This window comes from Natrix helvetica, assembly GCF_964273705.1.
Source record: "Natrix helvetica genome assembly, chromosome: Z".
NCBI classification, from domain to species: Eukaryota; Metazoa; Chordata; class Lepidosauria; order Squamata; family Natricidae; genus Natrix; species Natrix helvetica.
The window spans coordinates 33,207,112-33,232,387 of NC_138554.1; the positions used below are offsets into that span (position 1 = coordinate 33,207,112).

The window sequence follows — 25,276 nt, forward strand, 5'->3', positions numbered from 1 at the left end:
CCTTACCATTTGTTCCAACAATATAAATAAGATTTGTTCATGAGTTAAGTGAGCAATCAAACCTTTCTGAAACATATCAGGTATTTTTTCCCCAATTCTTTTTATATTATGTACATCTATTTTATGAATAATGAAATCAATGCATTTGTTATAACAAAATAGACGCAGATCTTTTTTTAAAAAAATCAGTGCATATGATTTTACATTGTTGCAGAAGAAGTATTGCTAACAAAAACATTCAGTTTAGTTACAGTATATGTAGATATTATTACATATTTTCCTTATATATACTATACTTTCAAGAAACAAAAGTGGTTTAGAAGTTTTAATAAATAATTGGTTTTATTGTTCTACATATTTTTATTCTTTTAAAAAGAATAAAAAGGAAGATTTTGAGGGTTTTCTCTTAAAATCAAAGCAAATAATCCTAATATAGTTTTCAAAAATTGCTTCAAGTATTACTTTCAGCTACATCATTCTGAGAGAAAAGCAGGGGGAATAAATAACACTTCCAGCTTGTAATAACTGTTCTCTCTCAGATGTTCTCAATATCATCAAAATTATGCTTTCAAGTTCATTCTTTGTGATAAAGAAAATATAAGAGCGAAGTGATATATTGTATGTATAGGTCCTGTATCAAAACACTTTCTATATGAACAACATAAACTGTTAGAGCCTTTTTGTAAAGATTGGATCACAAACTCTTAGATTATTGATGTTCATCTTCAATATGTCCTTGGTTTATCATCAACATTTATGCCTTTATTTTGCAATAGAAAGTATTTTTCTCCATACTACCAATCACAATTTCAAAATATATTTCTGTTGTCTTTTTTTAAAGACTTACCAAAAGAGCCATGAATCCAAAGTAATCACCTTTAAGAAAGCCATGTTTACACATTTTAAATAATGTAAGTGATTGGTTAATAAAAGTTGCTGATGATTGAAGTATCATTGATGGATTAACATAATTATTTTTATGGAATAAGAATATTAAATATTTGGTGAAGGTTACATGCTTATTATTCTTTTAATTATTTGATATATTGTATTTTATTTCTGTTCAGATAAGTCATCCCTATTTATTTACTACTTGTAATATTTTTATTGTACAATATTTATATTGTATAATATTGTAATGTTTTGTTCACACTGTAGATGGTGGTTTGCTGAAATGGAAAAGGAAAATCTGAATGCCACAGTGACTTATTTCATTCTATCTGGTTTTTCATATAATGTTCCAGTCCAGATCTTTCTTTTTCTTGTGTTTTCACTCATTTATGCAATAACATTAATAGGTAATATAGTCATCATAATAGTAATAAAAAACTGCAGTCATCTTCAAAGTCCCATGTACTTTTTCCTGAATCACCTTTCTTTTCTGGATATTTGCTATTCCTCAGTCACAGTCCCTAAAATTATCCTTGATTTCTTCAATGGCCAAACCATTTCCTATAACAAATGCATTACTCAGATGTTTTTTATCCTTCTAACAGGTGGGGCAGAAGTATTTATTCTAACAGCAATGGCTTATGACTGATACATTGCCATACATGATCCACTTCATTATATAAAAACAATGAATGCATTATTTTGCAAACAGTTAGTAGGAAGTGCTTGGACTACTGGATTGTTATATGCTATTGCAAATACTGTACCTGTACTAAAGCTCTTATTCTGTGGTCCAAATATTATCAGACATTTCTCTTGTGAATTTCCATCTCTTCTTGCCTTGTCTTGCACTGAGACCACAGCAAGTAAAATAATGTTCTATGTTACTGGTGCCATAGTTGGGATGTTCACATTCTCACTTACTCTAGTTTCCTATATCAATATTTTCATCACAATCCTGAAGATGAAATCAGCAGAAGCTAGGAGGAAAACCTTTTCCACCTGCAGTTCTCATCTCATTGTGGTGGCTTTATTCTATGTTACAGGCTACTTTCGGTATCTGAGACCCAATTCAATCTCTTCAGTTGTTATGGATGAACTCTTCTCTGTGCAATATAGTATTTCTACACCCATGTTAAACCCAATTATCTACAGTCTGAAGACTAAAGAAGTAAGGGAGGCCATTAAACAGCTGTTGAATATTAAACAAATAAACCAATGAATATCTATTCCAAGCTTTGTTTTCTTTATCTGACACTGTTTATATATTTCTCAATACATTCATTTCAGTTTAGATTATAAACATTGAGTTTTCCTCTAAAAGCTTCCTTTCCTTTACTCCCCTCCCTTCTCTTTTCTTCTCTCTTTTTTCTTTCCTTTCCTTGCCCTTTCCTTCCCTTCCCTTCTATTATTTTGTGGCTTATATCTAGAAATCTTCCCCTAAAATGTGCATATACTTATCCCTCCATCATTCAAGATAATAGTTGGAAAGCAACTCATGGAAGTTATATGGACTGTTTTCCAAACCCATCTTCACTGGTAAATTTCTCAATCAGGTACTTTACTACATGACTATTACATACACTTTAATTAGTTGCTGGTTCTGTATATTTAAGGAAAAATAATAAATAAATATATTTTAATAAATACATGAAAATCTAGAGAGCCAGATCAACTGGAAAGATAGCAGAAACATTGCTGGTTTGACAGTGGTTCATATAGAGGGAGACCATGAGTGAGACTGTGTACCCAACTCATTAACTGCTTATTTATCTCTAAATAGAAAGGGAATATACAATATGAATTTTATTAATAGTTCTATACATACACTTATACATATACAAATATACATACACATTACAGTGACATTTTGCGGGAATTTATTTATTCATTTATTTATTTGTTGTGGAATATTGTTGTGAGCCATTTAGTATTATCATATATAAGATAGGCAGCCATACAAGTGTAGCAGGGGTGGGTTCCTGCCAGTTCTAACCTCTTCTATAGAAGAGGTTCCACAAATTTACAGTGCCATTTAGAACCAGTTCCAGCTCCCTCCCCCTGCCTGTCTGCACATAATCAAGATGAAGAGTGAGAGGAGGAATTCTGGATTTGAAGTCCACAAGCCTTAAGCTGTCAAGTTTGAACACCCCTGGGTTTTTTTCTAAAAGGTTAGGGGTGCAAGGGTCTTGTAAATTGACAACTTTAAGACTTGCACACTTCAATCCCAGAGTTCCTGAGCCAACATGACTGGAGGAGGAATTCTGGGAGTTGAAGTCCACAAGTCTTAAAGCTGTCAAGTTTGAAGATCCCTGGGGTTTTTTTTTCTAAAGGGTTAGGGGTGCAAGGGTCTTGTAACTTGACAGCTTTAAGATTTGCATGCTTCAAATGCTAGACTTTTGAGCCAACATTTTGGTTGCTAAGCAAGAGCATTGTTAAGTGAGTTTCACCACATTTTACAAGTTGGCCACACCCACCCAGTCACACAGCCGGCAAGCCACTCCCACAAGGCAGCTACACCTCTACACCTACAGAAGAGGTTCTAAAATTTTTTGAAACCCACCACTGAAGTGTGGGTGTGAGTGTGTAACATATCTGATATACTTATATAAAAGGTTGAAAGAAGCCTGGGTGGGAGGAAGGAATTGGTTTGTTTCCATGATACATCAAGCTATTTACTGCCTAAATAGCTTTCAGAACCTGAATGCTTTCCTTGAATGCTTTCCTTGAAAGCATTCCTTGAATGCTTTCCTTAAAAAAACCTATTTTTTAAAAAATTATTTAGGTAATAAAAGTATGAGGAAAAGAAAAATGAAAAAAAAAAACCCACGAAGGCATCTTGTGTCATCTGACTTGGATAAGGTCATGTGAAATTTTGAAACCCACATGACCATCCATTACACTAATCACAGAAATCTCTAATCATACCCTTCTGCATTTTGTTGTTACAAACTGTAATCCCAAAACATATTGCCAAGGCAAGCTTCCATATACAATCCACCTCTGTGGATCTAATCTGATTGTGTGTACGCACATAGATAGCAGCACACTCATTTCAACCCATACTATTGGCTCCCACAATTAGCTACCATCCTCACCAATCACTTTAATCAACATTTACGATCATCACCTATGTTAGAATCTTAAAACAGTTAAGGAGGTAATCCGTCTAAACAGCCTAGCAAAATGCTACTACTAAACTAATCTTCACCCATTCCAGTAGATTCCTCTTGCTTTGCTCTGGATGGAGGATTTTCCTTAGTTTCTGAATGACTTTATTTTTTTAAAAAAAAAAGTCCTTTGAGAAATGACAAACTAGGGAAATTTCATGGGAAAAATTACACAAGATACATCCTTGTTACTCAGCTTAAAAAGAATCTGAGCAGAACTGATTTTGTAAGAAGTTCATTATGGGATCAGTTCACAAAGATTCTGAAAGTGGGCCGGAAAAGAGCTAGGTTGGGAAACAACAGTATTGTTTTAAAACAAATTGGCTGATGATCACAAAGTGTACAGGTGAGTCAAAGGATTTTTAAGAAGTGTGTTTAAATAATATGTGTCTATGTATAATATGAAGTAAAAATCTTTTAAAACTAATAGTAGAGTTTCAATTTTCTTAATTCTTTTTCATTGATTTGGATTTTCAGTATATATACACACAAACACACACTCTCTCACACATACACACGTGTGTGTGTGTGTGTGTGTGTGTTAATTTTTTTGAAGTTTTTTACCTTTGAGAGCTGACTCCAAATTCTCATTGACAACTATTTTTTAAAAGCGTTAAACATTTTCAAACACAGCATTGAGACAAGTTAGGACAGTGTGCAATGGGAGTCACAGAGTCTACTAATTGTAGTTTGTGTCAAGCTAATATAGGAAATTCAACTTATTCTGAAAATGTACTAACCTTAAAGAGAAGTCGTAATTTTTAAGCAACCTGTAACGTCAAAACTGCTAATATAATGCTTTGAATTCTTGGTAAAAATGTGCATGGCTTCAAGTGAAATATTTATATTATTTTAAAAAGTCTAAAAATCAATGTTTCACAGCAGAACACTGTAGAAATAAATAATAAACTTTAAATAAATAATATATAGTAATTTCAACACATTTTTTAACAGTAGAAATATTTATTCATGTTTTAAAATGTATGAACTCTTAATTTCATATTTTTTTCACATTTACAGACCTTACTGATATTGGCCAATTGTCAATGGAAAATCAAACCATGATTACAGAATTTATACTCTTGGGACTTTCAAGTAATCCTGAAGTACAGATGATTCTTTTCTTTATATTTTTAATTATATACACAATAACAGTGTTAGGAAACGTTTTGATCATATTGATAATCAGGATTGATCACCATCTCCATACACCCATGTTCTTCTTTCTCAGTCATCTAGCCTTCATTGACATTTGCTACTCAACAGTCACTGTCCCAAAGATGCTGACAAATTATATAGCAAGCCAAAAAACAATCTCTCTATTAGGATGCATTGTGCAAATCTTTTCCATTATTGATTTTGCTTGTGTAGATTTCTCACTGCTTTCAGTAATGGCATATGATCGCTATGTTGCAATATGCAACCCATTACATTATTCAACAATTATGAGAAAGCAAACATGCAGACAGATTGTTGGAGGATCCTGGATAATGGGATTCTTAGATGCGTTGATCAATACTTTACCTTTGAAACATTTGAGGTTTTGTTGGATGCCTTCAATCAATCATTACACCTGTGAACTTCCTGTGATCTTGAGCTTGTCATGTAGCCAGACTTTTAATAATTATATGTTGTTGATTGCCACAAGCATTATTTTTGTTTTTACACCCTTGTTTCTTATTATTTTGTCTTACATTTATATTATTTCTTCTATTTTTCATATTCACTCAGCAAAAGGCAGGAGCAAAGCGTTTTCCACATGCAGCTCTCATCTCATTGTGGTTTGCATGTTTTTGTTTTCAGTTGTTTTCCGATACCTGAAACCAAATTTTAAATCTCCCACAGATCTGGAAAAAGTGATCTCTATCCAATACACTGTATTAACACCTATGTTGAACCCAATTATATACAGCCTCAAAAACAAAGAAATTAAAGTAATAATTGGAAACAGTTTAAGAAACATAGGCAAAATTTCTATTTAGTTTACTGCTCAGAAATCTCAAACTAGTTCCATCCTCCACAGTTATGTTTATATAGTACCCTTATTAAATATTTTCTAAAAAAGTTTAGAACAAGCACAAATGCCTATCCAAATGTTTGCTTTCTGCTAATGAAAAAAAATCTTTTTTGGATTCTCTGAATTCAAATTGAGAGTTGACCCCATGGGAATAGCAAGGTTAGTTATCTGGAGGCTGTAAATGGGTAAAGCAATCTGTATAATGCACTTCTTCACCCAGCTTTCTAACTAAGATTGGCAGAAAAGGGATACTGCATCCAACCCATGCATTGAGATCAATGCTACAAAATAATTTTGTAATTGTATTCCATTTGTGGTTCATACAAGAAGATTAATAATCAAATATGGCAAAATATAACAAATGTAATTTTTTTCTCTTGTTTGCTGTCTTGTTTGCTGTATTTTTTAATAAATATTTTTATTGGTTTTTAAACATTTATGGGAAAAGGTAAGGGGATACATAGAATATTTTGGCAGCTCCCATGCTAGTGGTAGAAATAACTCCAAATCTCACAATTTTTACAATATTAAAAACAACATATAAAAGATAAGCAAAAAACAGAATTTTATTCTACGTTGTGTCAACCATGTGTTCAATCATTTTTCCTTTATCACTTTCTAGTATATCAACAATTACAAATATTTCAAATACTTTTTATTTTTGTGACCAGATCTCAATAACTCCTTTATTGTATAATTTCTTTGATAAGGAGGAGTATTTCCTCCTTCTTTCTCTTATCTTTTTCGGAATTTGCTTAAGAATGGTGATGTCTTCATCTTTATATTTTAGTGGTCCTTCCCTTTGGGCCCCTAGCACCTCATCTCTTGTGGTCCTCCTGAGAAATTTAACATGTACCTCCCTTGGAACATTATGACTTCTAGCATATGCTGAATTAATCGTATAGACCAGGTCCATGTCCCACCACAACTATTGTTTGTCTCTCTTAATATATTCTGCTAAAATTGTACTCATAATATCCTTAAGATCTTCATTTTCTGTCTCTGGTAGGTTCTGGAATCTGAGAAAAAAGGACATTCTTTCAAATTCTATTTTTGCCATGAGGTTTTCCAATTCTGCATTTCCCTTCCGGACTGCTTTAACCTCCTCCCCTAGCCCAGCCGTCCCCTCCTCCAACACCATAATTCTCTGTTTGTTTTCTGAAATATGATGTTGAACACCCCTGAGTTCATCTTTGAGATCTGTCACCTCTTTTTTCAACTCATTTTGACCCCTCATAATTTCTTGAAACATTTGGGTAACAGATAGCTCTTTTGGGGTTTCTCCATTCCCTTCTTCTTGTTGTAACAATAAAGTAATTTTTGTTTGCTGCAAGCTTGGACTGGAGGTGTCGACGCAGGGGCCACTGTCTTGTTTGCTGTCTTGTCTTTATACATTTTTTTTTTCCTCACAGTTGATAGGAAAGTATATTATATGTGTTAACTTTGAGGGATAGGGAGGAAAGGAATGAAGTCAATTGTATCTATAGTAATGAACATTCATATGGGTGTTTATATGCATGTAGTTATAATTATAGTTATTATCTGTTTTAGTAACACTGACTAAAGTGTTACTAAAGCTTAGCTTGTTGAATAAGACAAAAACAAGCCAAATTTAATGTAAGTAATATTTTATTCTAATGTTACTAAGTCCACATGTGATCAAATCTGAACAGGATAGGCAGCAAGGGTGAAACTTATAATACTCATTCACTTATATGTGAACAAGGACAAGATATAACTACCAAAATAAATTTCTAGAAGAAACATGTGTGTGCATATTTCTAACCAGGTTAAAGTGAATAAATATTTTTTGTTCTTCAAATCAGTGGATCTGATTATATAAAATATGATTGGAATAAAAGAAGAGATTGAAAATAGGATGACTGCCTTTCTTAGGGCCAATACTTGAAACTGTAATTACTTCAGAGTTTTTTTTTCAAAAAAAACAAAAAACAAAACTTCTTGCAACATGCATTTCTATACATTGAAAAGCTCTGAATAAAATTGTTTGGGAACTCATTGAGTTTATTTTGGAATTTGCAAAAACAAATGTTGGAAGTATCATGTTTTACCCCTGAAATAAGCACTTGGCCTTATTTTTGGGAAGGTCTTACTATTTTGGGGGTGCAGGGGGTGGCGAGCATGGTCACTTCCTGGCTGCTGCTGTGTTGCAATATTTTTGGAAGACTTATTTTCAGGAGAGGGCTTATTTTAGCACATGCTCTCAAAAGCCCAGTTAGACTAATTATCTGGGGAGGTCTTATTTTGGGGAAAACAGGGTACAAGTGTTCATGAATCCTCAAATATTGGTTGAAATAATTCAAAAAATATTATCTCAATCTGTCTAAATAGAGAAGCCAAATGGGGTTTGCGTTGAGTTTGAATGGTTTGGTTAGAAGAAACAAAAAGGCCAGAATATATTGCCTCCTGAAGATAATGTCCAGATAAGCAGGGGTTAACAACTAATTAACAGGCCAACAATTTTATTCTTTTCTTTTTCATCTGTTTTTGGAATGGTAAAGTTTCCTGGATGGCTAACTGATATTAAATAACAACATTTTTCTTTAAACACAGATAATGTCTGTATAGAAATGCATGATGCAGTTCAACACCAAAGGATGGTCATAATACATACTGTATATTCACAGTAACAATGTTAAACTATCTTCCTAGAAGAATCTCTGGACAGTCAAAAATTTCTATGCCATGGAAAATAGATTTGGTTTGCAATATTGGATTTATTGATTCAATACTTGGCACAAATTACAGCAAATCAATATAATTGATCTTAACACTAGGCAAGGCTTCCCAACAGTATGCAAAACCTCATTTCTTTAGCTTGAACATAATTTTTAGTGTCAGTGTGATGAAACTCATCCTGTACTTGTCAGAGTAAATACCATAAATCTTGTGCTGCAGAGGAAATTAAAGGAACTCGTAGACGGACATTGCAAAACTGCATTATTATTATTTTTACAAATATTATTGTCCATTAATTTTTGAGAGCTCCTCTGAGATCCATTGTGAAAAATATGAATCCTTTTCTGTTAAATTTAATTGAAAGTCCATGACTAATTAGGACAAGAATTTATTGCACTTGAGCACAAAAAATATGATGAACACCCATACCTCAGCCTTCCACAAGCAAATGGACATGTATATAAGTAATGGACACCATCTTCACACTAGCTTTAAATTTTCCCTCTATTCTAGACTTTTCTGATTTTGAGGAGAACCCATCAGACTCTCAGCCTGCAGTTTATAAATGTTCTATCTGTAGCTGGTCACTGATTCAAATGCTGAAGAGTCAAAGCCTGTTATCTGGACAGCATCAAGCCCTAAGTCAGGGGTCTCAAACTCAAGGCCCATAGGCCAGATCCAGTCTGCAATGTGGTCAGATTTGGTCACTTAGCTGTCCTGGAAATGGTAAGGTGCCAGTCTGCAATTTCTTTGGCCCAGTGAATCCTATCCTGGCAGGTGTGTGTGCGCATAGAAGCAGGTAGGCATATGTGTGCATACCAGGATGGGGTGGGCCAGGCCAAAGTGATTGGGCCAGCCCCTTACCATTTCCAGGATGACAGTGCTTACCAACCTTTCAAGTGTGTGTGTGTGCAGGGGGGAGGTGTATGGTAGCAGTGGCTCCACAGCTGGCCATCCAAGGTGCAGGCACAGTGGCAGCACCAATGGCAGACAGAGTCAGGAGGGATGGCAAGTGATGCAGACCACAGAATGTGCCTGCTCCATCCCATATGACTGGGACAGGCCAGGTGGCTTCCCGGTACATCCAGTTGGCCAGACCGCATGCCTCTCCACTGACCTCTGCCTTTGACTGCTGCTCTGGGCCAAAACAAGGTGAGAAGGTGTGGGGTGTTTGCTGCCAGACACCATTGGCCCACCTATCCTGTCCAATCTGTTTTGGCTTGCAGTTGTACAGCAGGTCACCATTGGTCATCTCTTCGACCCCTTCGCAAGTCTGGGCTCATGCATGGAGCACATTCCCCTCATGCACCCAATGCAGCTCAGCACCACTATGGGCTACTGCCACTAACGAGGTCACCAGCGGCTCACACAGGTCTATTAGGCTGCCACCATCACCCCCTGGAGCACTAGGCCGCCCAATCATGAATGAGGTGAAGCAGCCAGTTAGAAAGGCCAAGTGGAGGTGGTAGAGCACACCCAGGCCAAGCAGGCAAAAGGCAGCTACTGCGAGTGAGGAAATCCTCCCCATCTCTGGTGGACTTGGTGGCCAGGTCCGGGGATCTGGCTTTCTCGCTCATGGACATTCTACCTGGTCACTTCACCTCCTTTGGGCTGTGTGGGTTTGATGAGCTGTGGCAGCAGCAGCCCATGGCAGGCCCAAGTTGCATCGGGTGCATGAAGAGAACATGCTCTTCATGCAGGCCAAGGGCAAGACCTTCAAAGTGGCTGAGAAGATGACCACTGGTGACCTGCTCTTCAGTCACTAGCCAAAATAAACAGTGGGATGGGAAAATGCAGGAACTAGTCCAGGAGTCAAAACTGATTTGAAGGTGCACAAAGCATATGCTGGCCTGGAGCAAAACAAAGCATGAGTGTGCCTGTCTTAATTGTAGGAAAACATTCAGCTCACTTCTACACATAAACTCTCTGCTTGGTTGCATGCAGGGATCTCATTGCTTGCTTGCAAAGTTGGGGATAAAACCAACACGATGAATTCAATTTGAATGCCAACTGCATCTCCTAAACTAGCACTTTCTCCATTTCCATACTTGTCCATCCCCCACCCCCTGGGATCTCAGAAATCATGCTAGCGTAATGCTAGAGCTATGAGGAGATGACCTTCCTTTTTCCTCTGCCTTCCTTCCCTTGAAAGATCTCTATGGTCTGAATGCCCGTGTGTGCTGGAGAAAGAGGAGTGGCTCCCATCCCTGAGTGTTTTCCTTTGTACTCGTGCTCTGTAGATATGAGTGAAGTGGGTAGGATGTTGTAGGAAAATGAAGCCAAAACAGACAGTGGGACAAGGTGGCACATCCAGCTTTCAACATCATGTGTCCCCGCCTCTGCCTGCTGCTGATGCCACTGTTCTGCATGCTATTGGGATGGTGAGCCAAGTGAAGCTGTCTCCAGAGTCACAGAGTGTGCCAGATGAGGGGCTGGAAAACATGAGCCCTGCACACAAAGGCCTGTGAGCGAGTAATGGCTGACATTTTCCAGCATCAGCCACTCTACTCCTTGCATCACCTTATAGCAGCAGCACCTATTCTCCACCCCCTGCATCACCCCACCTCATCTCCTGGGTGATGAGCCTACCACCCACTGTCCCACCAGCTGGAGACCCCTGGATTCCCTCACCAACACTGGCCTGCCCCACAAGTGATGTCAAGCTGGCCACACCCCTCAAGCCACACCCAATCAGCCATGACCACCCCAGCCATGCCCCTGCCCTGGACCCCCAAGGACAACCACAATGTCAATGTGGTCTTCAATCCAATCGAGTTTACAGCTGAGTCATGCTGTGAACTAAGCAATAGTGCTAAGCATGGGAAAGCAGTAGAGCTAACTATGGCTGTTTCAGAGGCAAGGTTTTAAATTCTGTAATTATGAATGACCAGGAATGTTGGTTATGTAAAGAGCATGTTCCTAATCTCTTCCTTTGGTTGGAAACCACTCTCTTGTTTCCCAAGATGTGTTCCTGTCATATCCTATTCTAAATGCATGCTATATCTTGTATGTCATGAATTTATTCCGTTTTACTTTGGACCAACTTTTCTGCTATTCTTTAATGTAAAGTCAACCCAAAATGCAGATACTCCATTTTGCTCAGAACAGATAATGTGTACCTACACACGATGGCACCCAAGGTGTGATAATGGCAATTATTTTCCATTATAGCTTGTAGATATTTTTTTTCCTCTGATCTCAAATTGGCATTAAAATTCAGATCCAACCTCAAATTGAATCATTTTTTTTCTCTGAATATAAAACCTCCAGTTCAAAGTTTACTTGGTGTATGGCTTTTTTTTTTACAAATGGATCTCCTTCAAGAATTCTCAAAGCCGAAGAAATTTCAAGGGAAAATTTACACAAGACAATTCTTTGTTTCCCACTTCAAAAATAAATTGAGCACAATCTGATTCTTTAAAAAGGCTATCATGAGATCAGTTTATAAAGGTTTTAATGGTGGTGGCTGAGTAAGTTTATATATGAAGGAAACAGATTACTAAGGTAGTGAAATTGGGAAACAATTGGATAATTTTAAAATTAATTGGTTACTTAGCTCATTAAGATTACAGGTGAGTCTAAGGATTGTTTTTTAAAGTTACCTTTAAGCATAGTGTCAATTCACTACCTCATTTAAATGATTATTTTGATTATGGAAAATTACTTTTCTTTCATCTAAGGAACTTTTCATATTCTACCTAGATATGACTATTTTGAGCCATTCATATTACTTTCATTACAAACTAATAAGTAGCACTAGACATCTGTAGCTAAAATTACAAAAATCATAACTTGTCTTCAACTTTGATGGGGAAATGGATTGGATTTGGTCTCTTCTCTGACAAACTGCTAAAAAGCAAATTATATTGTTTATGATACAACAGCTTAGAATATGTAGAGAAAAATTAATTTAAAGAAAATTAAACATGAAAAATTAGCAATAATTTCAGTTTTCTGGTCACTATATTCTTGTGGTTAATATCAAAGACACTTTGAAATACATTTTTTTAAAAAAATATTTTAACTGAAATCTAAAAAGGCAACCTAATAGAAAGGACAAAAAATATTTACAATCATAATTAGAGATTAAAAGTATGTTTAATCACTATGAAAACTGTCATTTTAAAATAAAAGTTCTTTTTAATGTATTTTTTTAAGAATAAATGAGCTGGAAGGGACCTTGGAAGTCTTCTAGTCCAGCCCCTTGCTCAAGCAGGAGAACCTATATTATTTCAGATAAGTAACTGTCTAGTCCAGGGGTATCAAATTTGCATTGTCATGGCAGCATCACATGATGTATTGGGACATTTTCCCCCTTCGCTAAACTGGGTGTGGGTGTGGCCAGCTTGTGATGCATCCAGTCGGCAGGCCATGAATTTGATAGCTCTGGTCTAGACTCTTCTAAAAAATATTCAGTGATGGAACTCCCATGATTTCTGGAGGCAAGCTGTTCCACTGGTTAATTGTCCTCACTGTTAGGACATTTTTACTTAATTCCAGATTGTTTCTCTCTTTGATTAGTTTCCAACCATTGTTTCTTGCCCTCTTCTGCTTTGTAAAATAATTTGATCCCCTCTTCTTTTTGGCAGCCATCAAGTACTGAAATGTGGCTATCATGTCACTCCTGACTCTTCTCTTCTTTAGACTAACCAAACCCAAATCCTGCAATATTAGGCACTCACTTTTTTCAAGCATTCAAGCATTTTAAAAGATTATCGCCCCAAAACTTTAAAATAAATAAGAAATTTCAATCTAATGTTTGGTATTTTATATTGGCATATTTTGAAACAATGTACAATATTGTCACAATAATAAACAGAATATGTGTAATGCTCCTATTGAAATCTCAACCTATACCTAATATGGACTTCATTTTACCAAGAAGCTGCAATTTCTTTAAGTAATCTGTAACCAGGAATTAAATAAAATGTCACAACTTGTTAAATAAATGTACTGATATCTACATAACTTGTATATTAAGCATCAAGGTCTAACTAAAAGTCAATATTCTTCATAAATACAGTATATAGCTAAATATTTATTTTCATCAAATATATTCTAATATATTCAAAATATAATCATAATTACTTTAATAGATAGTACACCAACAGCAAATATATATTTATCTAGTAAATATTCATATTTTTAATATATATATGTGTGTGTTTTCTCTTCTGACAGACTATATTGTTGCTTGTCAATTCTCAATGGAAAATCAAAACATAACTACAGAATTTATACTCTTGGGACTTTCAAGAAATCCAGAAATTCAGATGATTCTATTCTTTGTGATTCTAACTATATACACAATAACAGTATTAGGAAACCTTTTGATCATACTGATAATTGGGACTGAACATGACCTTCAGACTCCTATGTTCTTCTTTCTCAGTCATCTAGCCTTCATTGACATTTGCTACTCAACAGTCACTGTCCCAAAGATGCTGGGAAATTATATTACAAATAAAAAAACAGTTTCTTTGGTAGGATGCATTGTGCAAATCTTTTCTTTTACCCATTTTGTTTGTGTGGATTACTTTCTGCTTTCAGTAATGGCATTTGATCGTTATGTTGCAATTTGTAACCCACTGCATTATTTATTAATTATGAAAAAACAAATGTGCAAGCAGTTGGTGGGAGGATCCTGGATAATGGGATTCTTGGATGCATTGATCAATTCTCTGCCTTTGAAATATTTGAAATTTTGTCGGGTGCCTTTAGTCAATCACTATACATGTGAACTTCCTCTGCTTTTGAGCTTATCATGCAGCAAAACATTTACCAATTATATGTGCTTACTTGGCTCAGTTATTATTTTTGCTATTACACCCTTCTTTCTTATTGTTGTATCTTACATTTATATTATTTCTTCTATCTTAAGAATTCATTCAGCAAAAGGCAGGAGCAAAGCCTTTTCCACATGCAGCTCCCATCTCTTTGTGGTTTGCATGTTTTTATTTTCAGCTTTTTTCAGGTACCTGAAACCAAGTTCTCAATCTCCTACAGATCTGGAGAAAGTGATCTCTATCCAATACACTGTGTTAACACCCATGTTGAATCCAATAATATACAGCCTAAAAAATAAAGATATAAAAATGGCAGTTAAGAAAAAATGGCAAACCTTGCGTAAAATGATGATGTAGTTGGTTGTTCAGAAAGGAAAAAGACAAGAACCACTTAAGAAATTAAAGAAAAAGAAGAAAAATCTTCCCAATAAGAAAAAAATCTTTTCCAGTATTATGTTTTGGCATATGCCCAAACCGATCCTCAGAAAATAAATTCATTTCTTATGCTCTGAATTTGTCTATGAAATTAGATGGATAATTCCTCAGCAGTCCTCACCATTTCTAGGGACCACAGCAATTGTGGCAATGGAGAGGGAATGGTTGTGCACGTGCAACCTAATGCCACGCGTGCACAAATGAAGCTTCACATGCTTACTTGCTGCTTGCATGGCCTGATAGTTAATGGGCTACAGACCAGTAACAGTCATGGACCAGGGGGTTGTGGATCCGTGATGTTCAATATCACCAATTATAAGAATAACAGAGCACTATTCTTTACTTATTTCATCAGCTTTTTCTACTTGTAATGGATTATTCACAATTTATGTTGCAATGAGTAGAAGTTCAATTCTCCAATTTTTTATTTTATTGTGAATATGCCACTATTAATCTTGGGAAGGAAAAAAGTGGTTTCCATAGCGTTTACAGGAAGATTTCTTTAATTTTATGTGAAATAACATCATTATTTTGCTTTTTATAATATTGTCAAATAAGACATTAACATTTTATTTCTTGCAAATTCTGCACAACAGTCAACATAGAATCAGGTAAAAATAATAGTAATCACAATGATAAAATACTTTCTACCTTCTTCAGCATTACTTTTTGTATCAGTGTTTTCCATTTTCTGTTCTAGTTTTGTATTTTTTTAAAAAAACATATATTTTTTTAATACAGGAAGCCTTTTGCTTTAACATATATTTTTCTTTTAAAAATGAAATATGTTTATGAACACACATATTTTTAGTATAAGATCTAATATTCATTTCAGCTAAGGAATAATAACAAGTTGTATTTACAATAATGACAATTTCTTTTTCATATTCTAATTTTATTCCAGTAATACTCAATTACTGCCTCTTCTTACCAGAATCACAAAACTCTTCTTCCATTTTTCTGTAACATATGGATAAAACTAATCTGAATTAATATCATTTTTTTTTTACATTTTTTCCTTGGAATCCCACTGGAGTAGAAGGGGAGAAAACCCAGATATCTTAAGATTCTGAAATTGTGATCAAAATACATATTAGCAGCATCTCCTCTGACATTCTTAGAAGGCAGCAATGATTTTGGACTTTGAGATGGGAGAAGGGATCTGATTCATTGTTTTAAATCCTATGTTAAACCTAGTTATATGCAGACTTAAAAAGAAAGAAATTAAAGACTTTATTTGAAAATAATTTCAAATATGTTCCTAGAGATACAAAACTATTTATATAAACATATAAATGCACAACCCTCATGTACAACAAAAAGTTGTTGGTTTATATTTCACATTGTTATATTACAATATTGATGTAGAGCAAATAGTCATTCTGAGTGTAACATGTAGAAAGTACTAGAAGTGTAATAAAATAAATAATAAGAAACATTTTATTGATTAAGTGACTGCACTTAGAATTGCATGCCATAATAAGATTAATGTGTTATTTTTCAAAGGGAAAATTTAAAAAATGAAATGAATGCTTATAAAATATAAACGCTTTTGTTAATTAGGTTCATTCTTCTATTGTTCAAGAAAAAAGACAAATAGAATGACTTAAATATTTCTTTATTGGTAAGTTTATTTAATAATAAATACACTTGGAGAATAAGAAACAATTAAAATTAAAAAAAGGTTCTTATTTAAGCAGATAAGGGATTGTTTATTTGAATTGGCTTAGGAAATTTTATGGTTATTTGTGATTTTTATTTATTGTCTCAATGTTTGCCATTGTATTTATGTCAAGTAAAGGTATATGATAATTGGCTTGTGGTCCTACTTGTTTGATAGAATATATTATATTTTTCTTTCCCTCCGTCCTCATCTTCACTTGGGATATAAAGTTAGAAAGGGGGAGACCATTTCTAGTCCCTCCTTAGGCAAGAAAGCCATCTGGGTGACTTTGAGCCATTCATTCTCTCTCAGCCGAACACATCACACAAGGTTATAGTTGTGGGGAAAATAGGAAGAGGAAGCTGCATTGGATATGTTCGGTGCCTTGAGTTATTTGTAAAAATAATAAAGACAGAATACAAGTAAACTAAATAAAAAATAAAATTAATAATAGAATCATGAGGATCAATAGCTAATGGTGGACATGATATAATATTATCCTTTTGTAAATCTGGGGGAAAGTAGCAAATATTTTCAGAAGTCATGGAACAGAGTAGTGAAATACATCATCTCTGGAAAAGCAACAAATAGTGATGACCTGCAGATAACATCCATAAAATACGATATAAGCAGCAAATCTACCAGCCATGTCTAAAATGAAGAGCCTAACCACACATCAAGGCTGGAAGTTAAATCTATAAATACAGAATTTATAAATCTGAGTAAAACAAAAAAAAATAGTAGACATCAAAACAATTCTGACCCTCAGATGGCTGATGCCTGAAGGTATGCTAATTTTCTGGGAGGACACAAGAGTCAGAATTAATACAACCATAGAGGCTCAGGCCTTTATGGAAAAAAATAGAGCCCTCCTAGATAAGCCTGATGATACTACACCAGATACACAAGACACGGGAGGGGCCGGAGCTCTGCTGGCGGGGGGAGAAGGGGCAACATCGAGAAAACTCAGATCACAAAAATGAACAAGAAAATCTGTTTGATGTAAAGTGATTGAAATTATTTGAAGATAAAAGTTTATATGCTGACAAAATACCATCGATTTGTAATAATCTAATGTATTAATAAATGAAATGTATGAGTACAGGGGGAGGGACCACCTCCTGCATATTGTAACTGCCAAAATTTGTAACTTATTCCACTACCCCTTTCCTTGTTTATTTTTTTTAAAAACCAATAAAATTTTGTTTAAAAAAAAAAAAATTCTGACCCATCCTCCCAGTGCTCATAGTGATATAAAATTTCAACACCAACTTAATACATCTGCCCAATTCAGGTTTTCACTTTCTAAACCATCTCACACCATATGTCTCATTTATTTGGATGTGCAGAAGGTTCTAAGCACATTTCTCAATCTCAAAAAATCTTTATTTATCACCAAAAGTCCTAAATGTACAATACTTAACTTTTTCACAGAGTGAAAGTGACACAAATAATGACTCTTCTTATAGCTCCACACCATCAATATTCAAGGGAGCATGCAATTCCAAGTAGTTGTAATCAATAATAATGCCTACTAAATAAGTCAACACATTCTCAGAAACCCATTCTGGAGGTATACCTTCACCTTCAAATATGAGAGCCTCTCCAGAACCTGACTCACAAAAGAAAGTTTCCTTCATCTTTTCTTTCACAGGAAAAGCCAAATAATGTTCTTCCTATTAAAAAATTGGAATCTCTGCTTGCCAGCAATCTACATTATGCTTTCCATTTTGCATTGATTCTGCCCATCTGTTTGCCAGAATCTAAAGCTCTCCTGATTTCTCATGAGAAAAAAAAACTTGATAAATGGATAGTGCAAAAGAGAGAGAAAAAACTTGATGTACCCTCTTTATGACCCCAAAGACAGATATAAAATTACAACTGGAAAATCAAAGACTAATTGAAACAAGAAAATATATTTGCAGATTTGCCATGTGTAAGCAACCAGAAGCATTCATGAATAGTCTCAGACAGAAGCTTAATTGTTAGTCATGTATGCTACAAGAATCTCAACAGATTGACTGGATTCCTTTAAGAATGATCAGATATTTCAGGGATTCAGAGAGAGGACAAACCTATGTAACTTTCAGCAGTGCAAGGACCTTAAGCTTGGCCCTATTTTAACAATTCCCTCCAGTCTAGCTGAAGAGCTTTAGGGAAGAACAATTCACAATTGATCAATAACTAGTGATCATCTCATTGAAATATATTCCTTCCATAAAACAATCTCCCCTTATTTGACATCTTCATAAACTTTGATTCCATATTCCAAGTTACATTGTGAAAGAAATTGAGGCTTCCTCAATTGACCAACATCTTTGGCATATACCAGCAATGGTGAACCTTTTTTGGCTCACGTGCCATAAGTGGGGGGGAGTGCAGGGTGGTAGTGTGCGGGCATGCTGCACCCATAATGCAATGTGTGACCCCCCCCCAGTGTGCATGCACACATGAGAAGCACTCCCCCCATTTTTTGTATGCTTTTTTGCCCTCCCTAGGCTCCAGAGGCTTTATAGGAGCCTGGGAAGCCCTCTGGAGGCTTGAGGGACCTTCAGGACGCTTCCCTGAAGCCTCCGGAGCAGTCAAAATAAACCTCCAAGCAAACTGGAAGTGACTTCCAGTTTGCTCAGAGGGTCGTTTTGAGTACTCCAAAGGTTTGAAGGACCTTTAGGGCGCTTCCTTGAAGCCTCCGGAGCAATCAAAACAACCGTCCGAGCAAACCGGAAGTCCGTTCCAGAACTTCTGGTTTACCCGTAGGGCCGGCTTTTTGCACTCAGGGAAGCTCATGAAGCCTCCAGAGGGCCTCCGGGTGGAGGGGGTGGGGGAGGCTCTTTTTACCCTCCCCAGGCTCTTATAAAGGCTCTAGAGCCTGGGGAGGGTGAAAAATGGCTTTAAAAAAGGGCGAACTCAGCTGGCCAGCACTCACATGCGCGCTGGCCAGCTGACAGGGCAGCGCCTCGCGTGCCCTGACAAATGGCTCCAAGTACCACCTGAGGCACGGGGGCCATAGGTTTGCCATCACTGGCATATACTGTGTATACTACATTAAGGAAACTCACTCAAAGTAAGATATAATTCCCAGGATCATCTCACCAGTGCCATTTCTGTTCTACTCTTCAAATGATGTTGCAATATTTTCAAGAGCACTCATTGACCTTAAAAGAGTACTGAAAACAGTTAATTCAGGGAAAAAATGATTTAAGTCTGGGAAAAGGGCCCCTTATCAATCAACAGGAGTGCTGATTTACTTATCAGATACTTATGAGACAGGACTTGGCAGCATAAGAAACAACAGCCATCAACATCCCAATCAACAACTAAAAAGCCATACACAATCAGGCACCACTATTGTGTAGTGCACTTCAGTAGGCAAGAACCAGACCAGCGTAGTTACAACAGCATTTATTAACTCAAACTGGAACTGATGAATAGCAGACATATTCCTGTAATTCATACTCTGGGTCTTAACCAATCATAATGCTTGAAAAACCGACCCAAATATGAATGCTCTAAGTTTCCCTCCAAAACAGTTGGAGTTTTAGTTAATTCTAACTGTTAGTTTCATTCTAGCAGGGCTTAACACAACTATAAATATTCAATATATAACAACCACACAAATACTATACATAGAATGCATTCTACTGAGAGAGAAGTTCCCTGAGACTGAAAGCATGAGTCTGAGGAAGACTAAACCACTGGTCCCGGTGACCAAACCAGATTGGATCCTGCAACATTATCCTGGGACATGTATATTTGCCTTCATTCTTATTAGAGTGTTGTGCTACGGTTGTGTACAATCCAAAAAGAAAGATCCTCCCAAGATATGGATTATGAAGGATTCTAGCATTTTCCCTTATTCTGAGAAGATTTTTTTATGGAGTGAATGAGGAGCTAATTTATGAATTAGGATTGTATGTCTATTCTGAGACTTTCCAGCAGTTCAGAGGGCTGCTAAGAGGGAAGGAAGGGAAGATCAGAGGCCTTTAAATTTCAAACACTACCGTCATGTCACCATTACTGCATAAATATCCACAGTTCATATGAGAATTCTATCCCTCCCGACTACTTTCAAATACCAATAATGTTACAATGTATGTTGCCAATAGCACTTAAAATGATGATGACCTATGCTATAACCTGAACTTAATGAGCATCTACCTCACCTTACTACAGCACTCTGTAATACATAATATTCCAGGTATTTACTTTCATGTTCCCCTACACCCACTTGAGGCTCCTACTCCTTCTTTTATATTGTTTTAGACTCTTGTTTTTATCTTCACTTTTAATATTTTGATGTATCTTCTATGCTATTTAAATTACCCTATGCTACCCTTTTTATGATGATCTAGGATTATAATACATGTTTGATTTGAGATGATAAATTGTACCATTAAAATATAGTTTTATATATACAAACCTTTCTGCCATCATGGAAGACTATCTAACAAACACAGAGACATTGCATTTATATGAAACAATTAGAAGTTATGTTTCTTTTTAAAGAAGTGGTGGTGGAATGAAAATTCTGTAAGGTAACACTATTATATTCTTTTAGAACACATTTTTATGATGATATTAAGCTTTTCCACAATACAGCAGTAACAGCATGCATGTTTTCAGAAGAAGATGAGGCGTTATGTTTCTGTTTTTAGAAAACAGAAATACTGTATACATTATTTTGGATGTTCTAATTGTTTTCATTATCTACAATAATGATGTGCCTCTGCTGTTGCTTGTTAAATAAAAATATGATGACATTTTTGACCAAAGAGTGGAATATGAAGATAATAATGATAATTACTCATTAAAGAAAAATAATACTCTTTTCTTAGAGAAATTGTTTTTACTTTTGATTTTTCCAAGGAGAAGATAATTTTGTGCAATTGCCATGAATGGAGTTGCAACTACCTTTTTGGGGTAGTTTGTATATATATCTCAAACATTCTGAGAAAAAAAAGATTAAAAAGGAAATTATTTTGCAAGAAAGTAAACTCAGAAATGTTAAGATGCATGTGTAATAATTCAGTAAAATTTATATTTTACTTTGACATAAATAAAAGTTTTATTTCTGGATCCCTGATTTGGATCTAAATTTAATTAATGTATATAAAAAAATCAAAAATATATTTCTTAGTTTTTTTCTAATATCTCATTTTTATTTTTTTATTTTTATCAAGTATTATTGTTTTGTTTTGTGAACATTTGTGAAGAAATAATCACTATACTATTCATGCTTATAATTGTTTCCCAATTTTCAGAAACCTTTATGAAACTTAATTACATCATTATGAAAAATCAAACTGCAATCACAGAATTTGCACTATTGGGACTTTCAAATGATCCACAGATACAGAAGTTTCTATTTTTTAATTTTTCCAATTAGCTACATTACAATTTTACTAAGAAGCTCTTCAATCATTTTAGCAATCAGGACTCAGTCTTTAGCTGAACATCTGACTCTGGCAGCTTACAGTTTAAAAAATCTATTACAATTAAAATGCAAAAAATAATTTAAAACAGTAAAAAAAATGGAAACATCCCAAATAAATATATATATAGCCATCAATACTTGTCCAGTAAGTACTCTGGTGTTGTATAAGAACTTGATGGTGTTTCATTAGCACTCAAGAGGAAAACAACTTCACTCAAATACAACTAGGGGCATCCATACTGCAGAGGAAAAGCAATCACATACCCGCTTTTGATTTGTTTCATTTATTCATATTTGTAACAAGTTATTCCTATTAGTTCTGAACTTTATTTGTTCAACATTAGAGGTTTTGGAAGAGATTAGACAATCATTTGTCTGAAACAGCAGAGTTTCCTGCCTAAGGTCTTTTCCAACTCTATTATTATGTTATTCTGTATACATTTTGGATTCTCCCACATTGCATTTTTTAAAAGAAAATTAACATAGCTATAATATTTATATTGCAAATTACACTGTTGCTATTGATATTGCTTCTATTATAAATATAATTACAATTATAATTACAAATTATTAGAACGACAATCACCCAAATTTCCAATCAGACATTTCCATACTGGCTAGAAAATATAGGAATTATAGTCGCAATGATTGTGAAAGTTTTAGGTTATAAAGAATACAGGAGAAATTAGGAAAATTAGGAAAATTAGAAAAAAAAAACAATGTATGCAACACAATTTATCATCATATAATCTCCTTATAGTAATCCATTTGGAGGCACACTTTTGAAGTCTGGGGTAAATAGTACTATTACGATGCTTAATGTAGGATTGTATTTTATTTTGTTATTTTATTTTATTTATTAGGAGATTTACAAATATAACAATTAAATGAACTGAATATATTTTACAATGCAGTTTCTTTGAAACTGATATACAAAGAAACACTAAGAATTTTTTTAAATATTATTAGAGAAAACCAGAAAAAATGTAACAATATATCTCTAACATAAAGAGTGTTCATTTGTATGCTATCTTTTTGTTTTGTTTATTATGGTAGTATTTTATCTCATCTATTTGATCTTACTTTTACAGTGGTGTTTTTTTCAAATTTTGCTAATCATTGACAAAATCAACAGTATTTGAATTTCAGTTTTCTGTTGGAATATTTTCCTATTTTAGAAGATAGTCTAATAATTTATTTCAATTTTGTCAGTCTTGGTACCCAACATATTTATTTAGAAAGTATAAGTAGAGCCAGAAGGCCAACTGTTATATTTACTGTACTAATCTTTCCACATATTTTTCCATTAGTTTGTTTGCTTTAGGACCATAATAATTCCAAGAAAATAATGCAGTCATGTCAACCAAAATTCTTCACTGGAAATAAGAACCCTGGAATTGGCCTTTCTAAATTACATAAGATTGATTTACACAAATGTGTTCAACTCTTAATGCTAGCATTCTGTGTTGCTCAACATAAAATACTGTAGAGAGAAAGCTCCTATTTCATCTCACCTGCAAACATACTTTGGAACAGTGTTAGTTCATTCATTGAGCTTCAAGTCATAAAGTGTTGGATAAACAAGTAATATATATTGTACATTCACATTTACAATTAGTACAATACTTAAAATAAATCAAAACAAACATGAAACTAAAATATAACACTGAATTTCTGCTGAAAGAACATGGGGAGACTTGCTTATCTAACTCATGTTATAAAGAAAACTTTTTTAAGAGCTGCCTGGACATCATTATTTCTCAGAGAATAAACTATGGGATTTAAAACTGGTGTAACCAATGTGTATAAGGCTGCAACTGCTTTATCTCTTTGAAAATTATAGCTGGAAGCTGGACGTATATAAGTATAAATGACTGTAGAGTAATACAAGGTCACAACAATAAGATGAGATGAACATGTGGAGAAGGCCTTTTTCTTTCCTTCAGATGTCTTAATTTTAAGGATTGTTCTAACAATGAAGCAGTAAGATAAACATGTTAGCAAGAAATTTCCCATAGCTAGGAAGATGTCTGCGGTGAAGACCCAGACTTCATTTAATCTTACTGGACTGCAGGAGAGAGCCAGAAGTGGTGGAATCTCACAGAAGAAATGGTTGATACCATTGGGACCACAGAAGGTGAGCCTCATAATTAGACCAGTATGAACCCATGAGTTACTAATAGCTATAAGAATCACCACTGTAGATAGTGCCATGCATACTTTCTTGCTCATCATGATGGCATAATGCAAAGGATGACATATGGCCACATAGCGATCATAAGCCATGATGGTGAAGAGGACCATCTCAGCTCCCAAACACCAGGTGAATGAATAGAGTTGAACAATACATCCAGAGTAAGAGATACCTTTGCTGGAGGTTGCTAAATTTCCTAGCATCTTGGGAATAATGGCAGAAGTGCAGATTATGTCTACCACAGCCAAATGGAAGAGGAAGAAATACATTGGTCTGTGAAGTTTAGGATAGGAAATGATGGCAGCAATGATGGCAAGATTTCCAATTAAGGCAATAATATAAACAACAAGGAATAGAACAAAGAGCACCAACTGCAGCTTAGGTTTTTCAGAGAGACCTATCATCACAAAAGTAGTCACACAGCTTCTGTTCCTCATTCCAGTTTTCTCACATGATCTGTTGATCCAAAATAATTTCCATGACATTTTTTTAAAATATCAGTCTCATTTGATTCTTTTATTCATTCATGTTTAAAACACAATATAAATAAATTAAGGTTTTAATATAAGACACATATAATCCTGTCTTCTTATGTATTTTTATTTGACTTGCTTTAAAGGGAAATTTAATTCTAAGAAAACTACATGAAAGTGTTTCAATTTCCTTTACAGTATTGAAGTAACTATTGAAAAGTATAATGATTACCATATTTTTACACAGTATCTGTTATATATTCAATAATATAGAATATATTAGTAATTCACTGCAAGGTCTAAAATAAAATCAGTGCTTGAATTACTCATCTTTATCAGTATCCATCAGTTTTAGGTAATAATGCTAAGAACAAAACAATAGAGTCTGTTGAAGGAAGACTTACTCATACATAGAACGCATTCATTAATGTTAATGTGATAGCAGTTAATTACAACAGATTTAGTTCCTCATATTTCACTAGGCCTTCCTAAAATAAAACTAAACCTGTATCT

The 25,276-nt window shown here is 34.8% G+C and overlaps 3 protein-coding genes and 1 pseudogene across 4 annotated transcripts; 3 read left to right on the plus strand and 1 right to left on the minus strand.

Moving 5' to 3' along the window:
• Positions 1-1,174: 1,174 nt before the first annotated feature.
• Positions 1,175-2,113, plus strand: LOC309401472 (olfactory receptor 5BS1-like; annotated as a pseudogene). The gene has a single exon. The product of its transcript is annotated as an olfactory receptor 5BS1-like (transcript).
• Positions 2,114-5,107: 2,994 nt separating this feature from the next.
• On the plus strand, positions 5,108-6,043 carry LOC309401474 (olfactory receptor 5V1-like; the record flags this gene model as incomplete). The annotated part of the gene is made up of 1 exon (XM_081970537.1): positions 5,108-6,043. One exon carries the CDS (start codon positions 5,108-5,110, stop codon positions 6,041-6,043), a length of 936 nt encoding a protein of 311 aa, XP_081826663.1.
• A 7,942-nt stretch (positions 6,044-13,985) lies between these two features.
• Positions 13,986-14,921, plus strand: LOC309401475 (olfactory receptor 5V1-like; the record flags this gene model as incomplete). Its single annotated transcript, XM_081970538.1, has 1 exon — positions 13,986-14,921. The coding sequence occupies one exon, from the start codon at positions 13,986-13,988 to the stop codon at positions 14,919-14,921; it is 936 nt and encodes a 311-aa protein (XP_081826664.1).
• An 8,885-nt stretch (positions 14,922-23,806) lies between these two features.
• LOC309402057 (olfactory receptor 13G1-like) lies at positions 23,807-24,727 on the minus strand (the record flags this gene model as incomplete). Its single annotated transcript, XM_081971565.1, has 1 exon — positions 23,807-24,727. The coding sequence occupies one exon, from the start codon at positions 24,725-24,727 to the stop codon at positions 23,807-23,809; it is 921 nt and encodes a 306-aa protein (XP_081827691.1).
• Positions 24,728-25,276: the final 549 nt, after the last annotated feature.